The 26,033-nt window shown below is 29.7% G+C and overlaps 2 protein-coding genes across 3 annotated transcripts in view; one reads left to right on the forward strand and one right to left on the reverse strand.

Annotated features, from left to right (window-relative positions):
• Positions 1-9,811, reverse strand: part of LOC139503602 (microspherule protein 1-like) — a 28,891-nt gene extending 19,080 nt beyond the window's left edge. Inside the window, exons 1-4 of the mRNA XM_071293412.1 lie at positions 9,533-9,811; positions 5,001-5,305; positions 4,275-4,319; positions 2,475-2,555 (exon numbers count right to left, since the gene is read on the reverse strand). Coding sequence (XP_071149513.1) covers positions 2,475-2,555; positions 4,275-4,319; positions 5,001-5,305; positions 9,533-9,692 — 591 coding nt within the window. The 5' untranslated portion in view covers positions 9,693-9,811. The remainder of the gene's footprint in view (positions 1-2,474; positions 2,556-4,274; positions 4,320-5,000; positions 5,306-9,532) is intronic.
• Positions 9,812-24,377, forward strand: LOC139503603 (dnaJ homolog subfamily B member 11-like). 2 transcript variants are annotated; one of them, XR_011659141.1, is made up of 11 exons: positions 9,812-9,926; positions 11,467-11,626; positions 12,247-12,338; positions 14,791-14,923; positions 15,435-15,577; positions 16,150-16,232; positions 18,959-19,016; positions 19,522-19,633; positions 20,045-20,204; positions 21,054-21,494; positions 21,694-21,951. XR_011659141.1 is itself a non-coding variant. In XM_071293413.1 (10 exons), exons 1-10 carry the CDS (start codon positions 9,853-9,855, stop codon positions 21,125-21,127), a joined length of 1,089 nt encoding a protein of 362 aa, XP_071149514.1. In that variant the 5' UTR covers positions 9,812-9,852; the 3' UTR covers positions 21,128-24,377. The 2 variants fall into 2 exon arrangements, 1 of the variants encoding a protein (XP_071149514.1); XM_071293413.1 differs by having other exon boundaries at positions 21,054-24,377.
• Positions 24,378-26,033: the final 1,656 nt, after the last annotated feature.

Consider the following 26,033-nt stretch of genomic DNA (forward strand, 5'->3'; position numbering starts at 1 on the left):
GAATCAAATTGGCTAAATATTATGTAGATTTAAAATGTATCTTAAATATTTTAAATGAAAATCTTAAAAACTGCTTATAAACGATAAATATGAATATGATTCATTATAAAATCTAAAAGCTTTTCTATGTTTAGAAATTGATATCAATTAAACTATTCACATTTCTTGGTAATCTTTCATTCTTTAACAAGATCATTAGCAATAATTCAAAAGTGCAAAGCAGTTTCTTTTTAAATTATAATTAAAATATTTCAATTTCATAAAAATCAAATTATTATTTTTTAAATATGCACATTTTTTCCCTAAACAAATAAACTGAAATATTGAATTTTTTTTCATAAAAAAGGTTTTATATAAAAAATGTAACTTACCAAAAGTGTTATCTTTGAAACATAAGCAAAAACCTCACTGTAACTGCATCAATGAAGGGTAATTTTCACTGCCACTGGTTCCAAATACATATATATCAATAAGATACCAGTTTTGTAAAAATTCAAACAAACTACAATTTTCTGAAATTGTGTGCATATGATTTGATATTGATTAATGATATGCCTTCTCACCTGGCAAGTTGTATATATATAAACAAGTACATCTGAGTAGTTATCCATTTACAGTAATCAAAACTCAAACTTGATGTGTACTCTTGAATAAGTAGTGTTTCTCATCCTCATTAACAATGTTTGGATAGTCAGGTTTTAGCTAATGATTTCTGTTTTAAAATATTTTGATTAAAATGTTTTGATAACAATGCTTATCAAAACTTTTTATACAAGGGTCTGAATAATATTTAAAAATATTTAGATAAGATTATTTGATTAATTAAAGTTTTACCAAAAACATTTTAATATGATAACATAGTTTAAAACTTAAAAAAAAAAACATAAAAAAATTGCTTTTAAAAATTGTATATTTTTTAAACATGTATATAAATTCATGTCATGTTTACTAAAATAAATATCAGAATTTTACTGTTTAACAAACTTTGTGTACTTAATGTTTAGAACTTTCATCATACTCACTTATTTTTATCTGTTAAAATTATCACAAATTAAAAAAAATTGAAATAAATATTTATATCATAAATACTGATTATTATATATGATTAATTATATATATCAAATTGCTTCTATTTGCATCATATTGTTCTTTCTGTAAAATAAAAAAAAAATCATTTAATTTAAAAAATACAATGATTTCTACCAGCAACCCATTCAACCTATCAAAACTGAAAGCAAAGTTGATCAACACTTAGTTATCTCCCATTTGCAACATCCTAAACAAATCTTCTATCATTATTCATTCAGATAGAGGGACCAGAGTAACAGACAATGGGTCATATTTATAATATATTATTTTATTATTACAAATTGCTTACTTTATTTGCTTTAATATTTTATATCAATCAATGAAATCAAAATCAATCATATTATTGTTAAACCTATTTTTAATTAACTTTACATTATGTTTGAAAATTATATTGTAATTATTCTGCTCATTTGGGGTGCCATGATTGGCAAATAAAATATTATTTTGTTTGTATTTAGAAGGCATTTAATATAAATGATTGACTAGTGGATTTCAAACAAAATCTTCACTGTCAGGTTAGTCAACCTTTTAAGGGAACATTCTATTAGACTTCTTTGTCTAGCCATTTTTTGACAATTTTTCGACCATAGATATTTTTTGATGACTCACTTTGAGCAAGAGTTAATTCCCTTGTGTTGCCATGTTGGAGGTCTCCACGCACAAATTCCTTCTTAAATCAGCCTTATTGAACTTGTTATACTGACAGTCTGCTAGACTGATGAAAAAATTGTTTTCTACACAATTTTTTAATTTTTCAAGTCTTGCTTAATTCATCACAACAATCTAGAAGAATATCTTATCAGAAATGTTTGCATCACATGGTCAAAGGACACAGTTATCATCCTTTGGTTTTTGTTGTCTCCTTAGTGTAAACAGTGTATAACTTTCAAAAGAATTTCATACACCTTCCCAGTTTAATTCATGATTTTTCAGTAATGAAATATTAATCATGCAAGTAAGGGGATGAAATTATGTGATAAAATAATTTGGGTTCTGAATCTTTATGTTAAGTAGTGATTTGGTCCAGTTAAAAAAGGTACAAAATTGGTATGTCTGAAACCGTTTAACTGAATTTTAACATAGAATAGTCCATATTTCTTGTCAGAGCGTGCAGACTTTTCCATAACTTTGATACTAGTTTCCCCAATAGTAGTACATACCACTGTAAAAAAATATTTGAGATAGAGCAGATGCAATTTTTTTAATTTGAATTTATTGTCTAAAAGAAATGCACAACTGTGTTCTCTGGCCACATGTATCAATTTGGTTAGTCAAGTAAGAAAGTTCGCAATTTACAAATCCAAAATGGTAACCAAGGGAAATAATTATAACTCATTTATGTCACATCCAACCCTTTATTTGATCATTCATTGTTGTAAACTTACCTGTTGTACAGCTGTTATCAATGCCAGATCATCTTGTGGTTTCCATCTTCCAAGATCTTTGGTGGAGGCTGGAGTTGTTGGCTACAATAAATAGAGTTAAACACATGTATATAAAATTGTATTTTCATTAATAATTAATGAGTTATCTCCCTTTCTGAAAAAAGGAATAGATTACGTTTATAACAAAACTTTCAGTACTTTTGGGTCCTTAATGCTCTTTAACTTCATTTTTTATTTGGCCTGTTCATTTTTTTTTTTATTTCAAGCATCACTGTTAAAACCTTTGTAGACCATATGCAAATCTGGCACAATTTCGATTCTAGTATCTATGGTGAGTTTATTTCAATGGCAATCATCATATCCATATTTTCTGAGTTTATTTCAATGGCAATCATCATATCCATATTTTCTGACTTTAATCATGGTTTTGTCTCCTTTTGGTAAAAAAAATTTATTGTAGTAATAAATTAAACAAATTTTTAAGATGGTTTGAAACAACTTGAAAATTGGTATTAAATGTAATAAATGTTCCCTATTAGAATTTTTGATACAAGGATATATTTTTTTATTTTATGTTCAATACTTGTGGTAAATTCCAATATTTTTTGTAAATATTATGAACATGAGTTATCTCCCATTTTACAATACTTTGACATTTAAAAAAGTCTGATGCAATTAACATATCAATAGTTCTCTGCTTATAAAAAAAATAAAAAAAATGATCGCCAATGAGACACCTTTCCACCAGAGACTAATTAATAGAAATTTTAGATTTATAGGCCAATATACAACTTTCAACAATGACCAAAACCCATACCGCAACGATCTCTACTTGTCTGGTGCTATAAATTTGAGAGCAATAACAACATTAATACATTCATAAATATAAAGTAGGCATATTATTAAAATATTAGTTTCATAAATAAGAGTGAACATTGGTCACTTGGGTTAATATTAAGTTGATCTACCACACACATGTTATAAAGATATTGATTTAATATTAATAAGTAGCAATCTATATTTTCATACAAAATAGATTATATATAAAGCTTCATATAAATATGAGTTGCAGCTGACATTTAAATATATTTATTTCTATTCTATGTAATGTTATTTTTTGTAAAAACTGTTCAGTTTATTTTCCAGTTATTTGATATTAACTTAAATTGCTCTTTTACAGTGTACAACACAAACTATAGCCAAATAGGGAGGTAATTTCTTAGTCTTTGAAAAAAAATAGGCAGTGATTGAAACTTTTTTTATATTACGCAAACAAAACTAATATCATATTTTTTTATATGTACATTTTCATATGCAGACCATTTGAAGTGTTGTTGTCAATATTTATCATTACTTTTAAATGTTGCATTCATTTGTATTATTTGATAACCCAACATAACAAGGTATCAGACATTTAATTTCCATATACAGTTGGAAAGATTTAGGATGTGTTGAGTAATATTTGCAAAATATGATTTTCTAACGTAAATTAATAAGTCTACAATGATACCTTTCAGTGTTTCATACATGTAAATGTTTTTTATAATATTTTTCTCTCTATAGTCTATATCTATATATCTTACTTATTGACCGATAAATGTGTTCTTTTGCACACATAGTTTCCCTTAAAGCTGAATCATCAATTACCTCTTACCCCTCCTCCCCACATAACACAAATAAGATTAAGGTAAGTAATTCGAGGTTTTGCTATTTTCCCCTAGCCGTAGTTAATGACTCTCATGATGTTTAATATATCATAAATCTTTAGGGTTAGACTACCACTATATATAACATGGTTACCTTTTGTCTCTTTGCTCTTCTTACAGCAGATGATGATTTAGAAGTCTGAAAAAGAAATTAAACAGATGAAGGATTGGGTCTGGTTTACAGAAGAAAATAAACACACAACAAGACTCAGTAAAAAACCAAATAGAATATAAATGTCAGTGGATGATGGTAGGACTTGAGTGATTCACACTAAAATATATCATAGTTATAGCTTCTTTCATGATTATATGACAGCAAGGGTGATTCGTAACCTAATCAAAGTGCCTGCACTTTAGTGGTTAGCGGAATCTGAGTTTTTCATCTTTGGTGTCTGGTTGTCGAAAGTTTTATAAATGGTTTCAAGCTCATATTTCAAACGTCATACATGTACCTTACAAAACAAAAACAAAATAATTATATATTACAGGTAAAATTTTAAAAAATGGTCTAAAAGATTTAATTTTCATGAACCAAAAGAAACACAATATAAAACTTAATCAAAAGGTTAATTTCCACATTAATAGTACAACAATACATGTTGGATTCACTGGAGGTACTTATCTTTATTACACATGAACCAAGAATATGCGTTCAATAAAATACATATTTCTCAAAGGCTTGTTGCTTGTGTCAGTTGAACATGTTGAAGGTGGAATTTCCTTAAACAACAAAATCAAGCATTTGAAATTATAAATACAGGATCATTTGTCGATTCATATAAATTATAAACGCCATAAAAAACTTCACAGTGCAACAAACCTTTTTCTTTTCAATGGGTATAACAACTGGAGTTTCTTTAATGATTTTGACGATTGGTTCTATTCTCTCCTTCTCAGTAAAGGGTGGAGGAGGGACTTTCATTCTAGTCGTTCTTTCTGTTTTAAATAAGCTACTTTCTACAAGTTCATCGTCAAATTTCTTTCGCTTGATGGATCGCGAGGAGCTCCGTCTTTCTGGGACAGTATTTTGTAGTATTTGATTTCTAGAAAAGGCGGATCGACTAGGTCTTGAAGTGCCTGCCTGTATAATGGCAGGTTTGTTAGATACTGAGGCAGAATATGATGCTAAAATAGAAAGAAAAAGATATTTACACTAGTTTTTTTTTTTAGCCCTTTAAAGTACATGTAAACATGTTAAACATTGTTTAAGCTCGCTGTTTGGCATGTCAGAGTAGAGCTATGGTTACATGTTGAAGACAGTTCTTTGACCTATAATGGTTTACTTTTACAAATTGTGACTTGTATGGAGAGTTGTCTCATTGGCACTTCTTATATATATTTACAATATAAAAGTTTAATTATATGGACCATAATTTGGTATTCGGCCTTTGGTTTCTTTTTGTATCCTTTTTTATAAGTTCTAAAATTTTAACTTTTATTTTGTGGGTTGTGTTGGTGTTAGAATAGTATGAATGGAACAATTGAGTTTTTCGAGAAAAAATTAATACATTTTGAGTCACCATTTACGTGACATGAAACCAAACAGGAAACCAATCTTTATTTTCTTTATTTTGCACAATATAATTCAAAAGGCATAAATAAACACCATTACTTGTGTTACTTGCAATTGCTTCATGTTAATATTTAAAATCTATTTTCAATGTTATATTAAAGTTTTTTTTAAACCTGACAGGAAACCATAAGAAACCGAAAGCATTTTTTTAGTTTTATTTCATTGCAAAATCTGCTTAAAATAATCTGAACAGTATACTTTTTCTTAAAATCCATCTTAAATGTAACAGTATTATAAAACTCCTAAATATGTGCTTGTTTTGAAAACAATTAGTACAATTTATTCAGAATTTTCCATATTTTCTCCATTGATACAGGATACCATAATCGTTGTATCTTGATGTTTAAGCAAAAAAAATGTATTTATATTTGGTTTTGATATTCCAGTTATATACAATTTATTCCAAATCATTGGCAATGTAACATTCTTTAAATCCAGTAAAGAAAAAAACTTTTAACTTGGAATTAAAATCTTTAAAATAGGCACAATGTGATACTTGTGACCTGTACACCATCTACATGGTTTCCACATTTTAACCTACTTTAGTGGGCTAAAATCAATAAAGTACTTCCTTTCAAGTCATGCATGGTAAAAGTTTACTTCTCTTTTGACAAGTTTATTGCGTTTCTGATAAGTGTTTGCAGAACATGAATAAAAAATATTAATTAAAAACTGTGACAGAGATTCCAACTTTGTACATTCTAAGTGTAACGGTATATTAACATGTATTTGTTATTAAATTATATTTATTCACCTAAAATATCCAGTAATATTTACTGCTGAAGTTAAATCAATCCAACGAGCCTTGGTACAATGATAAGAGACGTAATTTCGATTGATTTTTCCAAGGACTCTTCACGTCATTATCGGGAAACGAAGTGTGTTTGAAACAAGACGAAACAAGTCTACAGATTATGTTTGCTAACATCTCGTTGGAAACAAAAACAATGTTTAGACATAGTATTTCGTACATCCGGCCGTAATGGCGTTATCACATGTTAGTCACATGTTTCATGTATGACTGGAAATGATTAGAACTTAAGGACAAAAACAATTTTAATAAAAAACTGGACTTCTGTTTCGTGTGAAATGTAACGCATAACGACAACGTAATTTTCTTACTTAATTATTACGAAGATCAAAACAATAATGTAAATCATCTCGGATTTACCTGTTTGAACATCTCGCGAGAGTTCATATTTGCATATTGTTTTTAAGAATTCTATTACAACAAAGCAGATTACATCATCTAAAAATTGCGTTATGAAATCGGACACAAAAATCAAGCCACTGTTCTTACATCTGCTACATAAATACCTATAGTTCTCGGCATTTTCTTCTCACTATTCTTATTGGTCGATGTTCTTTGTTATTTGAAAGCAAAAGTTACGAATTTGCCGGTGACGATTATCTATAAATCAGTCAGCGTTATGCTCTTCGGAAGCAATAAGTAACGCGAGAAACGACACAAAAATACGGTTGTAGAATCTTTGAAATTTGTATATTTTAAAAAAAATTCTAGGGAAGAGGAGCATACACTTGTATGTTGATAAAAATAATGGCATCTTTAGATGTAGTTGCAACTTTTCTTACAGTAATTCACATTTTATCACTTTTCTATAGTTATAGGAAACGGAGCCCAATAGCAAATTATGGTCCATATATGTCAGTTTGAGAGAGAAATAGACAATTAGAAACAATGGTAGCATGGCATGCAGTAAACTTATAAAGATTACATACATGAATTAAAATTATCAAATATTGGAGTACATTGAAAGGGAAATCTTGGCGATACCTATATACATTCATCCAACAAAAAGACTGACAGCTAGCTATATATATTTTATTTTCCTGCATTTGCACAGATATCTTCCTCCTTTTCCTGGTTTTGTTTGCATGAGACTTGAAGTAAAATATATATTTCTGATGAGCTATATGTAGTCTAGTAGCAAGGAAATTAATACCAATTTCATTTTTAATCATTCTTTGATATGTAAAACTGCTACCTGTAAATTTCTTTGTTTACATTGAATAGGACGTCAAATCTTAAATAAAGTAACAACTAAAATTACTAACAATAGAACCAAGATTGGAAATGTTAATTTCCATTTCTTTTTTTAACAGAATAGAAGTAAACTATACAGTCATGAGACAAAAGTGAGTTCCCAGTCCCAAAAAGTCCTATCATTTCAACTAAAATTGATATTTTTCAAAAAATTATTTTGAAATAACTGTATGAGTGATTTTTATAAAATAGATACCTAAAGATGTAAAAATGTCTAAAGTTTTATTGTTTATTTGTTTATTAAGTCATACTTTTCTTGAGTTTCATTTTCATCATCTGATGAGTTAAACAAAAATGCAATTTTCCATGATTTTAATTTGGTTAGAAAAATAGCAAACTTTTCAAGAATTTTTGTTTCTTGTGTTCATCTCGTCAGAAATTTAAAATGAGCATGAATAATACTACATGTATAACCAAATAAACAATAAAACTTCAGACATTTCTACATCTTTTGGTATCTATATGAAAATCGCTCATACTGTTACTTCGTAATAATTTTTTGAAAAATATTGATTTTAGTTGAAATGATAGGATTTTTTTTTGACTGGGAACTCACTTTTGTCCAATGGCTGTACATGTATTATAAATTATGTATATCAGGTATATGTTAGAATTAAAAAAATATATATCATACAGTCTTTGTCACCTTTTACAGATAATGCCTGAGGCAGGACTGGCCATCACAATTTTATCACAAAAGGTCCCTTTTTTGACGTCATAATAGAAAATATCTGACGCCCCAAGTGAAAAGTGATACTTGTATGAGGTCAAAAGTTTAAGTGAAACAGACTCTTTGGTCAGACTAGTCCAAATAATTATGACGTCTTGAAAGGCTATTATAATTTTTTTCTTTGACGCCTTACATCGACGCCATAACGCCAAACTCATATATTCAGTTGGACTTTGACAAGGAATTTGCTGCTTTATTAAAACGTTCAGCTGATTTCTCATAAAGATGCTTCATTTAAGGTGTATAAAATATATTTTTGAACCAAACTCAGTACATTTTAGCTGACCTGAATTTCCAGATAATGTAAAACAATGGTTCCGGAAATTTGGGTTTTACCGAGTTTGATGTAAAAATTATTTTATAATCTCCTTAAAGGAAATCAGACAAACGTTTTAAAAAATGCAGTCGACATGTTCCCGCCTCGGATGGAATTTTTCCTTACATTATTATTTCTGTAGGGATTAATTGGAAATATTTTGCACAAACAAACACATAAAAGGTAAGAATTTTTATATATGCATTTTGTTTTAGCCTTCAATGAAAATTTGATGGCTAAATTGGGTCTCAAAGTTGAGAACAAAATATGCTCTCAAAGTCCAACCGAAAATAGTGGCTTCAGCATTATGACGTCGATGTAAGGCGTCAAAGAAAAAATTATAATAGCCTTTCAAGACGTCATAATTATTTGGACTATGGTCAGACAAACTTATTGCTGATCACGGCTGAACCAGCCACTTCAGATATTTTGTTAAATGACATCAAAATTTTACCAGGACCTGTGTGATATCAAGTAATGGCAGACAAATAGCGATAAGGTGTATGATACTTTGACTTTGAAACTTTGAGTGTAAAAAAAAGATGATGAAATTAAAAAATATAAAGGTGTAACGTTGAAGGTAAGGAAAGTATATATGGAAGTAGTTATTTTATTTGTTTATCTATCTGTTGAGTTATCAAAATCATGCAATGAATTTGTAAAATAACCTTGTGTTCGTATTTCATTTGATTGCAACAATGATGAAGGATTGTGAATGGCGTTGCTACTTGTGGAAATACTAGATTCAGCCCTTAAGTTTTCATTCTGTTGATCCCCTGAAGTTATGCTCTCATCTGTTGACAGGTTTCCCTGGTCTGTATCGGTCATATTTTATCAATAATATGTAATTTTTAGGAGAAAATATCACTGCGTCTTTGTAATTTTTGACCGGAAGTTCAATATCAACCATTTTATTTCGACTGGTTCTGATTATCTGATTTAAAACTGGAACGACGTGGCTTGATAGGTAACCAGTTCAACATCCAACATGGCTGCTTTCGGCGTGAAACAAGTTTTGTCACTGACTATTTTGTTGATTTTGATCGTTCAAACATTAGGAGGGTTCGTAATTTTTTGTCTATTGACACCAGAAACTCACATTACCATTTCCACGTGTTTTTTACTTACAGTTTAAAGCATTTACTGAGAAAAATATACATTTTCCACCTATTCTTCCCTGTAGCAGACAACTTTTTGGCGTGGAGAGCTGTGATTGGTTGATTTTTGTTTTTATTGAAATAATAATTCTGGTTTTATATTATATTTTTTTTGAAATTGTAGCACAAATTATAACTATAGGTTCTTGAAAAAACTGAAGAAATTTGTATTTTCAGTCTATTTTTGTATTCAAATGAAATTGTTTCAAATAAATATCAGTACCAAGAGAAAGACTAGTACCATAACATAGAGGTCTATCTATGAAGCAATGTTCCATGTTGTTTGGTGGTCTGTTTACAGAATCCTTTAATATTGACACTGATTTATCATTTCAGTAAACATGGTAAATTGATAATCCTAAGACTAATAATATTAGTAATATAAAAAAGAAGATGTGGTATGATTGCCAATGAGACAACTATCCACATAATCCACAAAAGACCAAAATGACACAAACATTAACAACTATAGGTCACTGTACTCTGCCTTCAACAATGAGCATAGCCCATACCGCATAGTCAGCTATAAGAGGCCCTGATAAGACAATGTAAAACAATCCAAACGAGAAAACTAACAGCCTTATTTATGTAAAAAAATGAAGTTCCTGAAGGTTGTGGATTTGTCTTGGTATGTTTTTTCCTGTTAGGTCAGGGTTTACGTCACTTTGAAACATTTCTGGTTTCACTTCTCAATTCTATGGAAGATATTATGCTAAATCATTTAATCATGGTCGAATTGTTGTCTGAAAGAGTTCTACACAGGTTGACCTGGAGTGAATTGTTAATCATGTTAATAGACAAGTTTCGAGTTTGATGCATTTCCGTCAAAAACTCTGGTTTGAGTGAACATTATTTGTGTGTTTAGGGGCGTCGTCATTTCCATTGCAATGTTGAAGAAGTGGTTGGAAAACTATGATGCTAGCTACATTGCATAAATTATTCGGCAAATTGAATGATCATATAATTATCAATCAGCACTGTTGTCATTAGGGAATTGTGATTAATTACTTAAGGAACAAACATTATTTCTAGTTTATCCTGCAGAATGAGGATCACTCAGACACTTGATGAACATTAATAGTGCAGGGATACAGGCAATCTCCTTTATCTGGTAAATGACGTCAAAAAGGCACGCATAATTGACGAGTTTTTTCCGGTGATGGATGACCATGAAAGTGGTCTATTGACTGATTGATGTAAACCATGTCATCATACAATCAAGAAGGGTTTTTTGGTTCAAACTAAAAATCAAAATTAGCCTTCTTTCAACATGTTAAAAGGTAATAGGTATTAAATTCAGCTTGCTCTTCACCATGTTCAGTATGTTCAGTATGTTCAGTATTTTATCAAGATCAACATTCTTTGTACCTTATATTTTTCTCAAGCTTTAGTCATGCCAGGTGATTAGATTGATATATAATTTTTTTTTTCTTGTTTTATTTTAGGAGGGATTTTTACAAGATCCTTGGGGTCTCAAAAAGTGCTACAACTAACCAGATAAAGAAAGCCTACAGAAAAATGGCTAAAGAACTACATCCTGACAAAAGGCGAGACGATGATGAAGAAGCTAACGAACAATTCCAGGACCTTGGAGCTGCTTACGAGGTATGTATTACTAGTAAGATAATTCCAGCAACTTGGAACATGCCATTCTGCATGTTCAGGTATGCATGGTATGTATGCTGCTAATCATGCAAATTATGACAGTTTGTAAACAACACACTAAATTTTGAGAAGTTCCCTGAATGAATATTAATTTTTCCTCAAACATGTCAAATAACAAAATGAATAAGGTTTACTTTAAAAATGTTAAAAATATATATGTAAAGTATTAAAAACTGTACCAAAAAAAATGAACAAATTTGTACTCATATTAATTTGAAAACAATTCAAACATGTATGATGTAGCTTTGGAAAAAATAGAAATTATGATACAATACTTTTTTGACAACATGCCTCTTCTACATTGTTCTATAAAGTTATAATTTCAAATATTTTGGACATGAAAGGACATCTTTTTAAACAACAGAGTTTATTAAACCCTCTCAAAACCATCAAACTTTCTATGACTAATATTTATTTTTATATTATAAGAATTGACAACCTTGAATTCCCTACATTTTATGCCACAGTAAAAAAAATCACTGATATCCTTCCCACAATACCACATTCATTGTTATTGGAATATTTCTAATTGTACATCTCCAATTAATTTTGTTTTGCAGGTTTTATCTGATGCAGAAAAGAGAAAGATTTATGACAAGCATGGAGAAGAAGGCTTAAAAAAAGGAGACATGAGTGGTGATCCTTTCTCTAGGTAAATTGATACATGGCTGTGATGTACTACTCTTCATGATTTACTTTTAAATCTACAGGCCCGGAACTCTTTGTTTTGGAGAAAAAATATTGTTTGATTCTGTTGGCATGTAGTTATGATTTTTACAGGCCAAAGACAGTTTTACAAGCCTGGGCTGCTGGGCCTGTGGTTCAGGGTGAAGACTGGTGTTATGTATTACACCATTAGCCTGTCTACCATTCTACACTGATGTTGTAAATTATAATCTGGCACAGGGCAGATGCATTTGACTCCAATATTAATTGTATAGGATTATCAGTATTCCTACCATAAGGATTTGGTTCTCTCTGGGCACTCTGGTTTAATGCACCAATACAAACTGTCTGACTAAATAGCACTGAAGAACAGAAAGAAGCACAACTAGCTTAACTTGGCACAAAACAGGGTCCAAATTTTATTCAAGCTTAATGTGTCTTCTAACTCTTTTGTAACCATGTACAAATGATCATTTCAAATATAGAAGCAAGGTTTCAGAAATTTTCAACTTCATTTTGGCCCATTTTCAAAACTTTACCTTCAAATACTAGTATGTTAAATTTTCATCCCAGTGGTGAGGAAATGTAAAGTTGATAGATGATTATGTGTGTGTTTGCACTTTAAATGATTATCTACAATAATATGCCATCTTTGTTTGTGATGTAATGTGAGCAATTCCAAAATTAAATGTAGAGGGAAGGCGTAGGATTCCATTCTTTTTGATAAGAAATAGAATTTAATGTATCATTTTCCTTAAAAGTTGTTTTGTAAACCCACTACTAACATTTTCATATGAGGTCCTTTTAGCCTCCCCCTCCATATATTGCGCTTTAATTCTGATATAACCATTACTTTATAGTACATGATAGATATGCATAATAATTATTTCACAGGAGGGGACGAAAAGTAAAAGTAAAACAGTAAGAAGGGACGAAGGATTGTAGTGTAGTTACAAATCAGTGCATGAACATTACTTAGAGTATGTTTTTTTGGTGAAAAATAAAATGAAAAAGTACTTATAAAGTCTCAGTATGCTTTGAATCAAATGCGTAGTAGAATGAGTTAAATATTTTGTGAGTATCAAATTTTCAACTCCATAAAATCCAAAACTAGCATGTCTAGAACATACCAATGACATGATGAGAACGTGAATAAATTGAAGGTGTTTATGTATGCTTGGACACATATTAAGTCATTGTATTTTCAACTGATGAAGATTGATAAATTAAAGATGAATGTTTTTCTCTACTTGCAGTAGATTGATTTTTAACCTGGCTGTCTGTTTTATGAATAGGTTTTTTGCTTTCAGAATTTACCACGAGCAGCTTGACATGTGTTTAAGTAGAGCAGAATTTGCTTAATTTGCTTACTATAGTAATAAGTCAGCCCTTCTAGTCTCCTTTAGATTTTGACTAATTTGTAAAAATGATTGGTATATAAGTAAATTAAATTTAGAAGACCCTCAATCCTAACATTGAACAATGTTGAAGGTGTAACAACATCTTAAGTGCTGGTAAATTAATATATTCATTCATTTCATTTGATAGAATTACCCCCTCTCCTCTTCTCATAAATTTTGGAGTCAAAAATACGTTTTAAAATTTGTATAACATAATATTTTACATCTATCCAAAGTAGAAATTTCAAGTTGCATTCTTTCGGTCTAATGTATAAAGTTATCTTGTGTTAGTATCAACCCCTTTGAAAGGAATCCATGAAATTGAACTCGTTCAAAATGACCCTTTCTAAAATTATATTTTTCAGGAAAACATTTTTTTATGAGCAAAGTTTTTTTTTCTCCAGAAAAATAATACTACTTTCAGTTTCTGACATGTCTGAACTTAGAATTTTAGAAAAACCCATTTACATATATTTTTGATTTTATACATTTTCTGTTTTATAGAAATTTAAATAACCTCCCCACTGGAGTTTTTTACCAGATTTTGTTTCATTGGTAGGTGGAAAGTGCCTGGCTTCTGTTAATTAAGCTTATTTTGCCATGGTTGTATGTTATTTTCTTTTTTTAAAGACCTTAAGAGAATAGAAATTTATAGTTTCATTTTGCATGATAGTTAGGTGATTGTGATTGTGTCATATGACATCAAGACTAGGCATTACATCTGTCTAGCAATGTTGCTTATTTGTGAAGGCCATACGGTGACCTACAGTTGCAATGTACACATCGTTTGGTGGAACTATTTAATTTGCATTCATACCATTTACTTTTGATGTTACCATGGTTAAAGAAGGAAATTAATAGAAAATATTATTTCATTTCTTCAAGATGATTTAAACATTAAAATAAGGACTTGGGATAAACTGAACAGCTGTTATGGTACAAAATAGAAAAATCCTTCCAGTCTCCTAGTTAATATAAACATAGATACTTTTTAAGAAATATTAACAAATGTCTGACATATGTTTATTTATTTTTCAGTTTTTTCGGTGGTTTTGATTTTGGTTTTGGATTTGGAGGCCAGGAAAAAGACAGAGAGATTCCAAAAGGAGGAGATGTTACTATGAACCTAGATGTCACTTTAGAAGAATTATATAATGGAAATTTTATTGAGGTATGTTAATTTACCACAATGGCGATGACAAAATTTACATGAGTTATAGTTTAATAAAAGTTTGTCCAACTTTTGTATGAACAGAAGAAGAAAAAACAATTAGTTTATTTGATAAAGATAACTAATTGGCACTTTATAGAAACACTCAAGCAAAGAAACATGAATAATGTATACACTGTATATGTAAATGCACAAGGAAAAACTAGTACAGGTATTCACCCAAAAAAAAATAAGATTACACAGTATTAACCTTATTGAATTCCAATAATATATTGTGCCTCCTTAAAGACACTTCCTGTAAAACAGAAAATTATTAGGATAATAGTTCAAGGGAGATAATTCAAAATATTGTCAAGTGTTTCTGATTATCTCCCCTCCTCCAATTCTGATTGTTTCTGATAAAAGATCAACATTCTTTAAATTTTTTAACAATTATTGTTACAAATGATACAGCAAATATATTTCTGTCTTATTGAAGTAAGTGTAGTGTAATTGATTTTACATTTTATAGATTATAAGGTATAAACCAGTAGCCAAACCAGCCAAGGGAACCAGAAAATGTAATTGTAGAACAGAAATGGTAACCCAGTCATTAGGTCCTGGTCGATTCCAGATGACACAACAGCAGGTCTGTGATGACTGTCCTAATGTCAAGTAAGTTATTATTTCAAAATAAGGAGATGGGGTAAGATTGCCAAGGAGACAATGATTTACCAGAATTCAAATGATGCAGGTTATAGATCACTGTACAGCCTTCAACATTGAGAAAAAACTGTAATGGAAAGTCAGCTATAAAAACCCTCAATGTGAAACAACTCAAACGAGAAAAACTAGTGGCCTAATTTATAACAATACAATTTACTAAAAAAATAAATGAAAGACAACCATAGGCTCGTAGACATATTTCTTTAAAGAATTTGTGATAATAATTGAAGTATACCCGTAGTTGAAAAATAGGTTTGGGAAGCATGAGCAGTTCTCTTAATTTCCTGTTATAAATTAAACTACATTATGTTTTTGGCCCAATCCATTAAACATAGAAAATGAAAGTGAGAGTTGGGCATCCATTTACTATAGACACATTCTTGCTAATTTGCTGTTTAGATATTGTTCCAGATTTAGATGCATAGGACATGGGAGGCACTTTTTTGATACCCAAACCACCCATATTATAAAATTTACTAAAGCATAAGACAATTAATAATGAGTATGTTATTTCCTCTTAGAATGGTACCAGAAGAGAAGGTATTAGAAGTAGAAATAGAACCTGGAATGAGAGACGGACAAGAATACCCATTTGTAGCTGAAGGTAAACAACCTATTTACAGTATACAGGTTAAGATACTGTGGATTCATTTATTTTCGTGGGTATCAATTTTCATGGATTAATGAAAACTTGTATTTTCATGGATATTTGATTTCTTGGTTTAGGCAATCTCTTCATACAAAGCCTATAGAAAATTTGTCATTTGTTGAACATTTTAATTTGTTTTCGTGGTTTAGGCAATCTCTTCATACAAAGCCTATAGAAAATTTGTCATTTGTTGAACATTTTGATTTGTTTTCGAGGTTTAGGCAATCTCTTCATACAAAGCCTATAGAAAATTTGTCATTTGTTGAACATTTTAATTTGTTTTCGTGGTTTAGGCAATCTCTTCATACAAAGCCTATAGAAAATTTGTCATTTGTTGAACATTTTAATTTGTTTTCGTGGTTTAGGCAATCTCTTCATACAAAGCCTATAGAAAATTTGTCATTTGTTGAACATTTTAATTTGTTTTCGTGGTTTAGGCAATCTCTTCATACAAAGCCTATAGAAAATTTGTCATTTGTTGAACATTTTAATTTGTTTTCGTGGTTTAGGCAATCTCTTCATACAAAGCCTATGGAAAATTTGTCATTTGTTGAACATTTTAATTTGTTTTCCTGGTTTAGGCAATCTCTTCATGCAAAGCCTATAGAAAATTTGTCATTTGTTGAACATTTTAATTTGTTTTCGTGGTTTAGGCAATCTCTTCATGCAAAGCCTATAGAAAATTTGTCATTTGTTGAACATTTTAATTTGTTTTCCTGGTTTAGGCAATCTCTTCATACAAAGCCTATAGAAAATTTGTCATTTGTTGAACATTTTAATTTGTTTTCGTGGTTTAGGCAATCTCTTCATACAAAGCCTATAGAAAATTTGTCATTTGTTGAACATTTTAATTTGTTTTCGTGGTATTGGCAATCTCTTCATGCAAAGCCTATAGAAAATTTGTCATTTGTTGAACATTTTAATTTGTTTTCGTGGTTTAGGCAATCTCTTCATGCAAAGCCTATAGAAAATTTGTCATTTGTTGAACATTTTAATTTGTTTCCACCAAAAATTGGTATCCAACAAATATTAATGAATCCATAGTATGAAGTTTACTGCTGAGAGTGAATGGTGCTGAAACACTTTTGTTTATAGGAATAACACTTCAATATAAGATTAAATAAAACAATTGGAGATTTTGTATGGTTGCAATGAGACAACCAGTGTTTTCCCAAGGGCCTTTTAGCATGATGGTATTCTGATACTATATTTCTTGAATGTGAAGCTATCTAAATTAGTTTCCTGATGAATTGGGTTATGGATGTGATGCTATAATTTCAAGATTCAAGATTGTATTTCAAATTTCCATGTTTACAAGGATCCTAAATGAAATATCAGGGGAGAACATTGCAATTATCAGAGGAACAAATGATGTGTATGTATCAACCATATGCCACCATATGACCTTCAACAAAGAGCAAAATCCATACTATATCAAATATTCAATATGAAGTGAAAACTTTCCTTAGGCATGTATGTAGACTTTGATAAAACAATGAAACAAATATAAACATAAACATATTTCATCTGTGATTTTTGGAAAACACAAAAATAAATTAATCTACAGTATATCAAGAATTTACAATAGAGGTTATTTTAAAGATTATAACTCTATAGGGTTATTAGAGAAAAATAACATTCATTTGTTATCGTGGATAAAAAAAATCAAAGAACTGTGATAACATATGTATCTTACATGTTTCAAAGGGACACTATACATTATTAATTGTTAAAATTTATAGTATAGAAGTTCTATTGATATTACCATTGTCTTTATGTATACGTAACTATGGAAAGATGTAACAGTTCATAGTTTCCTTGTTTTCAAAATTCCAATAGGGAACATACTTTATATAATTGTTTAGATAAACCAATTTTTCAAGACGTTTCGGCCAATGGCCTTCTTCAGTTCTTTATTTTTCCTCTCAACTACATGGCTGACATTACATTCAATCATTGATAAGATGTTATAGTGAAATGTAAAAGTTCATAGTTTGCCAATCATACATAGCATACCTATGTTATTACAGAAAAAATATGCCTGTAACAACTAAAGGGTGTCATTTCAGCTTCTCTACATCACTTCAAAACATTTGCCCAGAAATAGATCATGCTTAATTACAATATATTTTAATTTATTGTAAGAAATAATGACCAGAGCATGTAATGAGGTTCTGTGCAAGTTTTCCAGTAATTCCCAAGTGTCTCATATAATAAGTTACATGCTTTAATAACTTAGCCTTGTTGTTACAGCTAAGTCAATCACTCAAAAGCCTCGTCTCATTGAGTTACCATGGTTAATGAAAAATGTATTAATCTAAATAAACAATTAGTTTTCAAGGCTATGCATTTTGTTTCTGCGCAATGTTTTAAGAGTTCCCTAGAGCCCACTAAAAATTAAAATGATATGTTTTACAAATAACAAACATATGTTATTACAGATTAAGTAAATTTAAGGATTTAAGAGTAGACAACTCATGAAAGTATCTGTAATAACACATGCTATAGTCTAGTATAGAGTTATTATCCCTGACTGGTTATTGGTTGTTGGAGATTTTGAAATTCCTTTCCTACCCTCCCACATCCATTTTAATGGAATAGGCCTTTTACCTCCAGTCTTGCGTCCATTTGAATGGAATATCTTGTTGTTATAACTCCACCCACTTATTTCTGTTTTTTAGGTGAGCCACATATAGATGGGGAACCTGGAGATTTAAGATTTAAAATCAAACAAATTAAGTAAGTACAATTTAATTTATTTTTTCTTAATCTTGGATACCTGTATTCTAATGTCAGTAGATAGACAGTTATAATAATATGTGGTATGGGTGCCAATGAGACAACTCTGTATCCAAATAACAATTTGTAAAAGTAAAACATTATAGGTCAAGGTAATGTCTTCAACATGGAACTTTGGCTCACACCAAACAACAATCTATAAAGGGCTCTAAAATTTTTTAGTGTAAAACCAATGGTCTTATCTATATATAAAAAAAAGCAGGAAACGAGAAACATTTATGAACCACATCAACAAACAACAACAACTGGACTATTTTAAAATAGACAAGTTTTGTAACACTATATAGTTCTATTTTTACTCAAAGATAATTTGAAAAAAGGGGAGACAACTTAATTCTACAATTGCCTTTTATTAGGGTTTCAACATGAATAGTTTTGATAAATAATTGGCAAATATAAACTCAATAACAAACAATTCTATTATTTCTAATCTTTTTTTTTTCAGACATAGACAATTTGAGAGAAGGGGAGACGACTTGTTTACTAATGTAACTGTATCACTAGCTGATGCACTGACAGGTTTTGAAATGGAAATAAAACATTTAGATAATCATATGGTAGGTTATTTATAAAAGATTGGCTTGTGTGTCCTTTTGCCTGTTTACAGATACTAGAAACAGATATTCATCAAACCTGGAAATCTCTCTTCACTTTCCTCAGTATGAAAAAGACTAATTTTCTGGTTAAAGTGAAGAAAAAATATGCTGCTTTTATAGTAAATAATGAATTTTAGAAGGATATCTATATTTAATTTAATTCTTATTAATAGAAACCCATCTTTTTACATGTTTTCATGGTTTTACCATCCCCTGTGCAGGGTTTTCTAGCTAATTTGAAGACCCATTGATGGCCTTGGGTTGTTTTTTTACTCTTAAGTCGGGTTGTTGACTCTAAATGACACATTCCTCATTTTTATTCTCAATTTTATCATGTTATTAGTTTTACTTATAATTTATGTATTCTTTTAGGTAAATATAAAGAGAGATAAAATAACTTGGCCAGGAGCCAGGATGAGAAAATCACACGAGGGGATGCCTAATTATGAAAATAACAACGTAAAAGGATCCTTATTTGTGACTTTTGATATTGATTTCCCTAAGGGAACACTTACTAATGAACAAATAGAAGGTATGTTTATAGAAATTTCAAGTGCATTCTATACAAAGATAAGAAAATGTGGTATGATTGCCTATGAGTTATTAATAGATTACACCAAAATCCTTCATGTAATTGATTAGTAATCGATTACATTTGACAGTAATCGTGCCCATCCCTGTTTCTATATGGGTTTGTAGATATAACACTTACTTATGAACAAATAGAAGGTAAATCTATATATATATTTTAAGTGCATTCTCTACAAAGATAAGAAAATGTGGTATGATTGCTAATGAGATAAGTTTCTACATGAGAAAAAATAACTTTAGTATTTAACAACTATAGTTCATGTACAGCTTCTTAATTCTTGTGATCTGAATGTCATGGATTGCCATGTTTACTGATAAGGTTGATAATTCCCTCTGGTTATTAGTCTTCCGCCTCCCTTTCACCATAAGGAGGAAACTGAAAGTGGGTTAAACATAAAACTAACAAACAACTGCTAAGACTAGAATACACAGTACATTGAAAGCAAATTAGTAGTTTCATCAGTGATGGAAAATTTGATTAGAATATTTTTACATCAGTTTAGGCACTTTTCAATCACAAGCTAAGGAAACGCTAGTTACTGAATAAAGGGGGATGAATCACAGGGACAATAAAAATTAATAAGTTGAAGAGATTGACAAAAACATAGTAAAAAACAAAATGACTGATTGACAAAAAGTCTACAAAACACCACATAGAAACTGTAGACTATGCCACATGAACCCAACTTCAAAGACACTAGACATAGACAATAACAATATGAACTGACCTTTTATCCTAGAATTGAGATTTATATTTATTATTTATATTAATTATTTATTTTATTTGTAGGTATCAAAACTATATTAAACCAAGATACAGTTAAGACAGTTTATAATGGGTTACAGATGGATCATTTCTCGTGATGAATGATATAATTAGGACGATGTGCTGTGTGACTGAGGGATGTATAACTGATTCTTTGGGAGTATGGATGAGAGCTTGATAAAAAACTATTTTCATATCATTGGAGTTTACTACGACTGACATAAACTTTGTGCCAGTTGACCTGATTATATATGAAAGACAGACACTTCTGGTCTTGATGGTTGAATTCTTTGGGTTTTTTTACAATTAAAAAATACACGGAATTGTTATTTTTCATGTTTTGTTATGTTTGACAAATTTGAAATTTGTGAAAAACAAACATATTAAACTTAAGTTGAAGTTCTATTTATCCTATATGGAGATTTTCTTAATTTCTTACATTTTGTATCAAAATACATGATTATTGTATATTGTAAACCAACTTTTTTTAGGGGAAAGTATATTTCTATTTTCTAGATTTTTCTAGATTTTCAAAATTTTGTTGTTATCTTTTCACAATGGAAGACATACATTTATTGTATTTAAAACAATTTATATAGATGTTGTTTTCCTATAAGCAAAAGTTGCAAAATTAAATCCCTTACAAAAATCAGTTAGTTTACAGTAGTTGATTTTCCTTTGAACTTCAACTTGAGATTGAGTATTTTTGAGGTGAGTGAGGAAATAAAAGTAGGTTTGTTAAGTTTTTATTATTATCAAGCTCATGAGTGCATGGTCCTTTGTTTTTTTACTAAGAAATCTCTTCTTCGGCATACCTTGTGTATTTTGTCTTGATCGAAGTGAAAATGTATTGTCATTTTAAAAGGGGCAATAAGTTGATTTACATTTAAATGAAAATACTGAAAATTTAGAAATTATTGCACGACTTTTTTGTTGGTTAAATAGTTATTTTATACAATTTTAGAAAAAAATGCTTACAAAAAATGCAGAAAATAATTTAATTCCATGTTTTTGTTATTGCGAAACTGTCCCATTGAAAACTTTGCAATAATAAAAACTTCACACAAATAGTTCAGAATTTACAGTATACTTCCATGTATCCCTGCTAATATTAGATGTGCACATCAAATCACAAAGTATGATATTCATCACATAAACAAAATATCTGCAGTTTTATTGGGTGACTAATTATGTTTTAATAATGAATTTTGAGTTGTGGATTTGATTACACTGATGAAGGGTCTCCGCATTTAATGGTATATTATGGTACTGAATATTGTTGCTGTAAATATTAAAATGCTTGTTTCCCCCTTTTGTAAAGCCCAGGCAAACAAATTTGATATAAAACTGTTCATATTGTTTATGGTATAACTGGTTTTGGAGGAAAATGCTATTGAATAACTGTCTCTTGCAATTATGACATATGTTGGTAAGATTTTATTTTCATGGGTGGTTTTGACAGTCTGCAAACAAGCCAATTTACATTTTATGCTTTGTTAAACGTTCAACAATACCCAGGTTATCCAACAAAATTGGTATCAAATGAATAATTATGAATCAATAGTAATTTTATTGGAGTTTGGATGTAAAGATAAGAAAATGTTTCGTTTTTTTTTTAGAATGAAAGATAAAAAAAACCAATTTTCCTCCTGATTGGAAGATGCGAAAGTGGGTTGTTTTCTAGACTGAAAGATTGTACATGTATTACAAAAGCAATTGAAGCTTAGATTTTCAAAGCATTGTTTATGTTGTTTTGTTTGTTTATTATGACCTCTTGGGTTTTTTTTAACTGAAAGACAAATCGTAAATTGTTTTTATGTATGTCTAACTAGTGAACAGACTTTCATATTTGTTTTCTGTAATTCTTAGTCGATTTATAATTTTCTGACCACTCGATTATCTTTTTATAATGAACGCTTATTTCTTTGATCTGAGTTCTTCATTGGTTATATTTTTGCAAAACCTCAGAGTACTAGTGAAAATGCGTAATCTAATTAAGAGATTGCAAAAAATTTGTGAAGGAAATTAGCTACTTAAATTATGAATTTGAGCTTAATCTTTTATAAGTGAGCACAAAAGTGTTGCATTATTACCATTAGTAAAAGCTTTGAAACAATTTCTTAATTTACAGTACATGTATAAGGTTCTGAGAGAATTCTTTTTAAAAATTGTGCAATTGATTTTCAGTGAGAATATAGAACAATATTACGTGCAAGGCCATATGAGAAATATTTTTATAAGTAATATTTCTCAAATGATCTCACATGTTTTAGTATACTATATTTTAGTATAATATAGTGTTAATTTATTGATGAAGATTCACAATAAAATCAACTAATAACCTTTATTTGTGATAAAAATTCTGATCTTTGAACCTGTGACCTACCTTGGAAAATTTACCAAATAATGCATCAAATATCTTATTTTGAGAATAAATTAAAATCGAATTACTGGATTTTAGATTTTGTGCTGTTTTTATGTTATACAAAATTTCATTTTTGGGGAAATTCATGTATTGTTACTAATATACATCATGCACTGCATTTAAAAATATCATTGACAGTTCATTTTCTGATAAAATATCAATGAATTGTACTTTTCATGACTTATGGGGAGGCAGTGATGGAGTTATCTAATTAGTAAGTAGTCCATTTTGTACTTTGTAATTCGTCTTTTCAGAATCTAAAGGACTATGGGTAATATTATTGTTCGTACACCAAAATGAAAATAACGTTACATCATTGGTTGAATTTCCATTGTTTAGAACGTTTTAAACCAATCACAATGTTATGGGGTACATTTTTGAAAATATTACCCAGAATGCATTAGATTCTGAATAGGCGAATTGACAGATATTCTAATAACCTTGATTTTACAGGTCTCTCACCAGCAAATAGTAGAAACTTTATCAATCGTGTGGTGAGAGTGAAATCTAGCTAATGTGAATTAAATATTATTGGCTGGGTTCCAATTATCAAGGATTTTGTAAATAAAAGACAATTCTGAATATTCAAAGTTCAACAAGGTATAAATTTCCTATATGCTTGACTTGAAATTTCCATAAAATTACGAAAATACAATACGTTGTATTTTTACAATCAGATTTTGTTACCAACAGCAGTATGTAGATTGTTCAGTTAGATATTATTCTTTCAGTGGTACTTTTAAATGTGGTGTACTTATGGGAACAATTATTTTAACATTGTAAGAGAGTAACTTAACAGATTAGTATGTTTGTTTATGAATGGTTTCCATGAAAAGATGTATCTACATCAGACTATTTTTGTCTTAAAAATTTCACTTTTATACAAAATCCAAAATGTTGACTCATTAAATATATTTATTCTACTTTGTTTTGATTATTTACGTAATTTTAAGCCTAACCCAAACACTCTGTGGATTTATTATGATTTCTCAATTTTCCAGCGTAAAGATAAACCAAAAATTGACATGTTCAAAGAAGTACAAATTTTCAGTATGCTTGTAGCTGACTTTTGCAAAACTATGAATTGAAATGTATAATTTTTCCTCAATCCACAAAAATTGGTACATGTAGTAAAGAAAATGAATGAATCCATTGCACTCTACATCCAGGGGGTTTTTCTTTCGAGTACTGACATTTCATTTGTTTCATTTTTCCTGAAAGCAGGAGATAGAAACAGAAAAACAAGACAGATCTAAAAAAACAGACAAAACCATGTACAAAGGCCAAATAAAGACAACAGTTACTGTAGTATATCACTGTTCAATATTCAATATTCTTAATTTGATTAAGCAAAAAAATTCGACAGAACAACAGAAACACTGAACTGCAACAAAAACAAATGCCAACACACATATAGAAACAGACTACATGTAATAGGTAACAAATGCCACTAGAAATTAAGCAAACAATAATCAATCATTCAAAGACTACACAAAGCAAAGAAAAACTCCAGTTTACAAATTCTTAAAAGAAAACCAGATTAGATAACAAATACACAAGAAAAAGGTAAACAAGCTATGGTATCCAATGATTTAATTATAGTGTTGAATTAGTAACCTTTTAGAATAAGTTTTTTTTCAAGGATCGATAAGTTTACTAGGGCACGGTAAACAACTTTTCCGTAAAAATCACGATGTGCCATTCTGTTTGGAATACATTTTCTACAGGTACAACCAAACTTCAAAACCAAATCTTTATATCTATGGAAAAATGTAGTAATGGTTTTAAGTAATTTATTACAAAATCCCTGGCTTAATAATTTACCTTATATTACATTTGTCAAAATCAAAAATGTCACAGCAGACACTGGCATAGCGAACTAGTTGTGAAATTTAAACCCTGTAAGACTGTCACCAACCAAAAAGGGAAAATTAAGAATAGGGAACAAAAAATTGTCCCTTTTGTCGTAAATTTTAGTGTGGAGTTTTCCCTGTAAAACCGAAATGTCTAAATCTAAGAAAGGACAATTATTCCCGTTTAAATTTGATTTATTTAAAATAAGTTCCTTTGAGTAAATTTCAGCAATATATTTAGAAAATTCTTGATTAATTTACGAAAAAATATCATCAAAATAACGGTAAGTGTTGTTGAATTTATCAATTATTAAATGCAATTTAGATGGGTCTTAACTGAGTTGGGTCATCAACTGTGATTCATAACAATACAAAAATTAGACTGTAGAGCCTGTGTCGCCAAGTGGTTAAATTTGGACCAGTAATTAAATTAAAAGCAGTTAATCCCAGTGCAGTCTTGCAATAGTTACTTAAGACCTGTTATCATTTTAAATTGGTGTTCAAGTTCTGACCATTTGAAATTGTTTTCAAATAATTTTTCCGTAGACATCTATAAAGTGAAGCCTTATGTTCTATTTTTAGCCATGGCAGCCATTTTGGTTGGATGACAGTGTCATCGATACATTTTTCAATCAAAAAACACTACCGAAAATTGTGACTTAAGTTTAATTCTTTTTAGCTCAGAAGGTTTTTGATTAAGATAACAAAAATTCATAAAAAATTGTA

This window comes from Mytilus edulis, chromosome 14 (genome assembly GCF_963676685.1).
Source record: "Mytilus edulis chromosome 14, xbMytEdul2.2, whole genome shotgun sequence".
Classification (NCBI taxonomy): domain Eukaryota; kingdom Metazoa; phylum Mollusca; class Bivalvia; order Mytilida; family Mytilidae; genus Mytilus; species Mytilus edulis.

Excerpts from the sequence above, each read along its gene's own strand:
- LOC139503603 (XM_071293413.1), top strand. The coding sequence starts at position 9,853 with ATGGCTGCTTTCGGCGTGAAACAAGTTTTGTCACTGACTATTTTGTTG. Across the intron at positions 9,927-11,466 it reads ATCGTTCAAACATTAGGAGG|GAGGGATTTTTACAAGATCC; the intron begins GTTCGTAATTTT and ends GTTTTATTTTAG. Across the intron at positions 14,924-15,434 it reads ATAATGGAAATTTTATTGAG|ATTATAAGGTATAAACCAGT; the intron begins GTATGTTAATTT and ends TACATTTTATAG.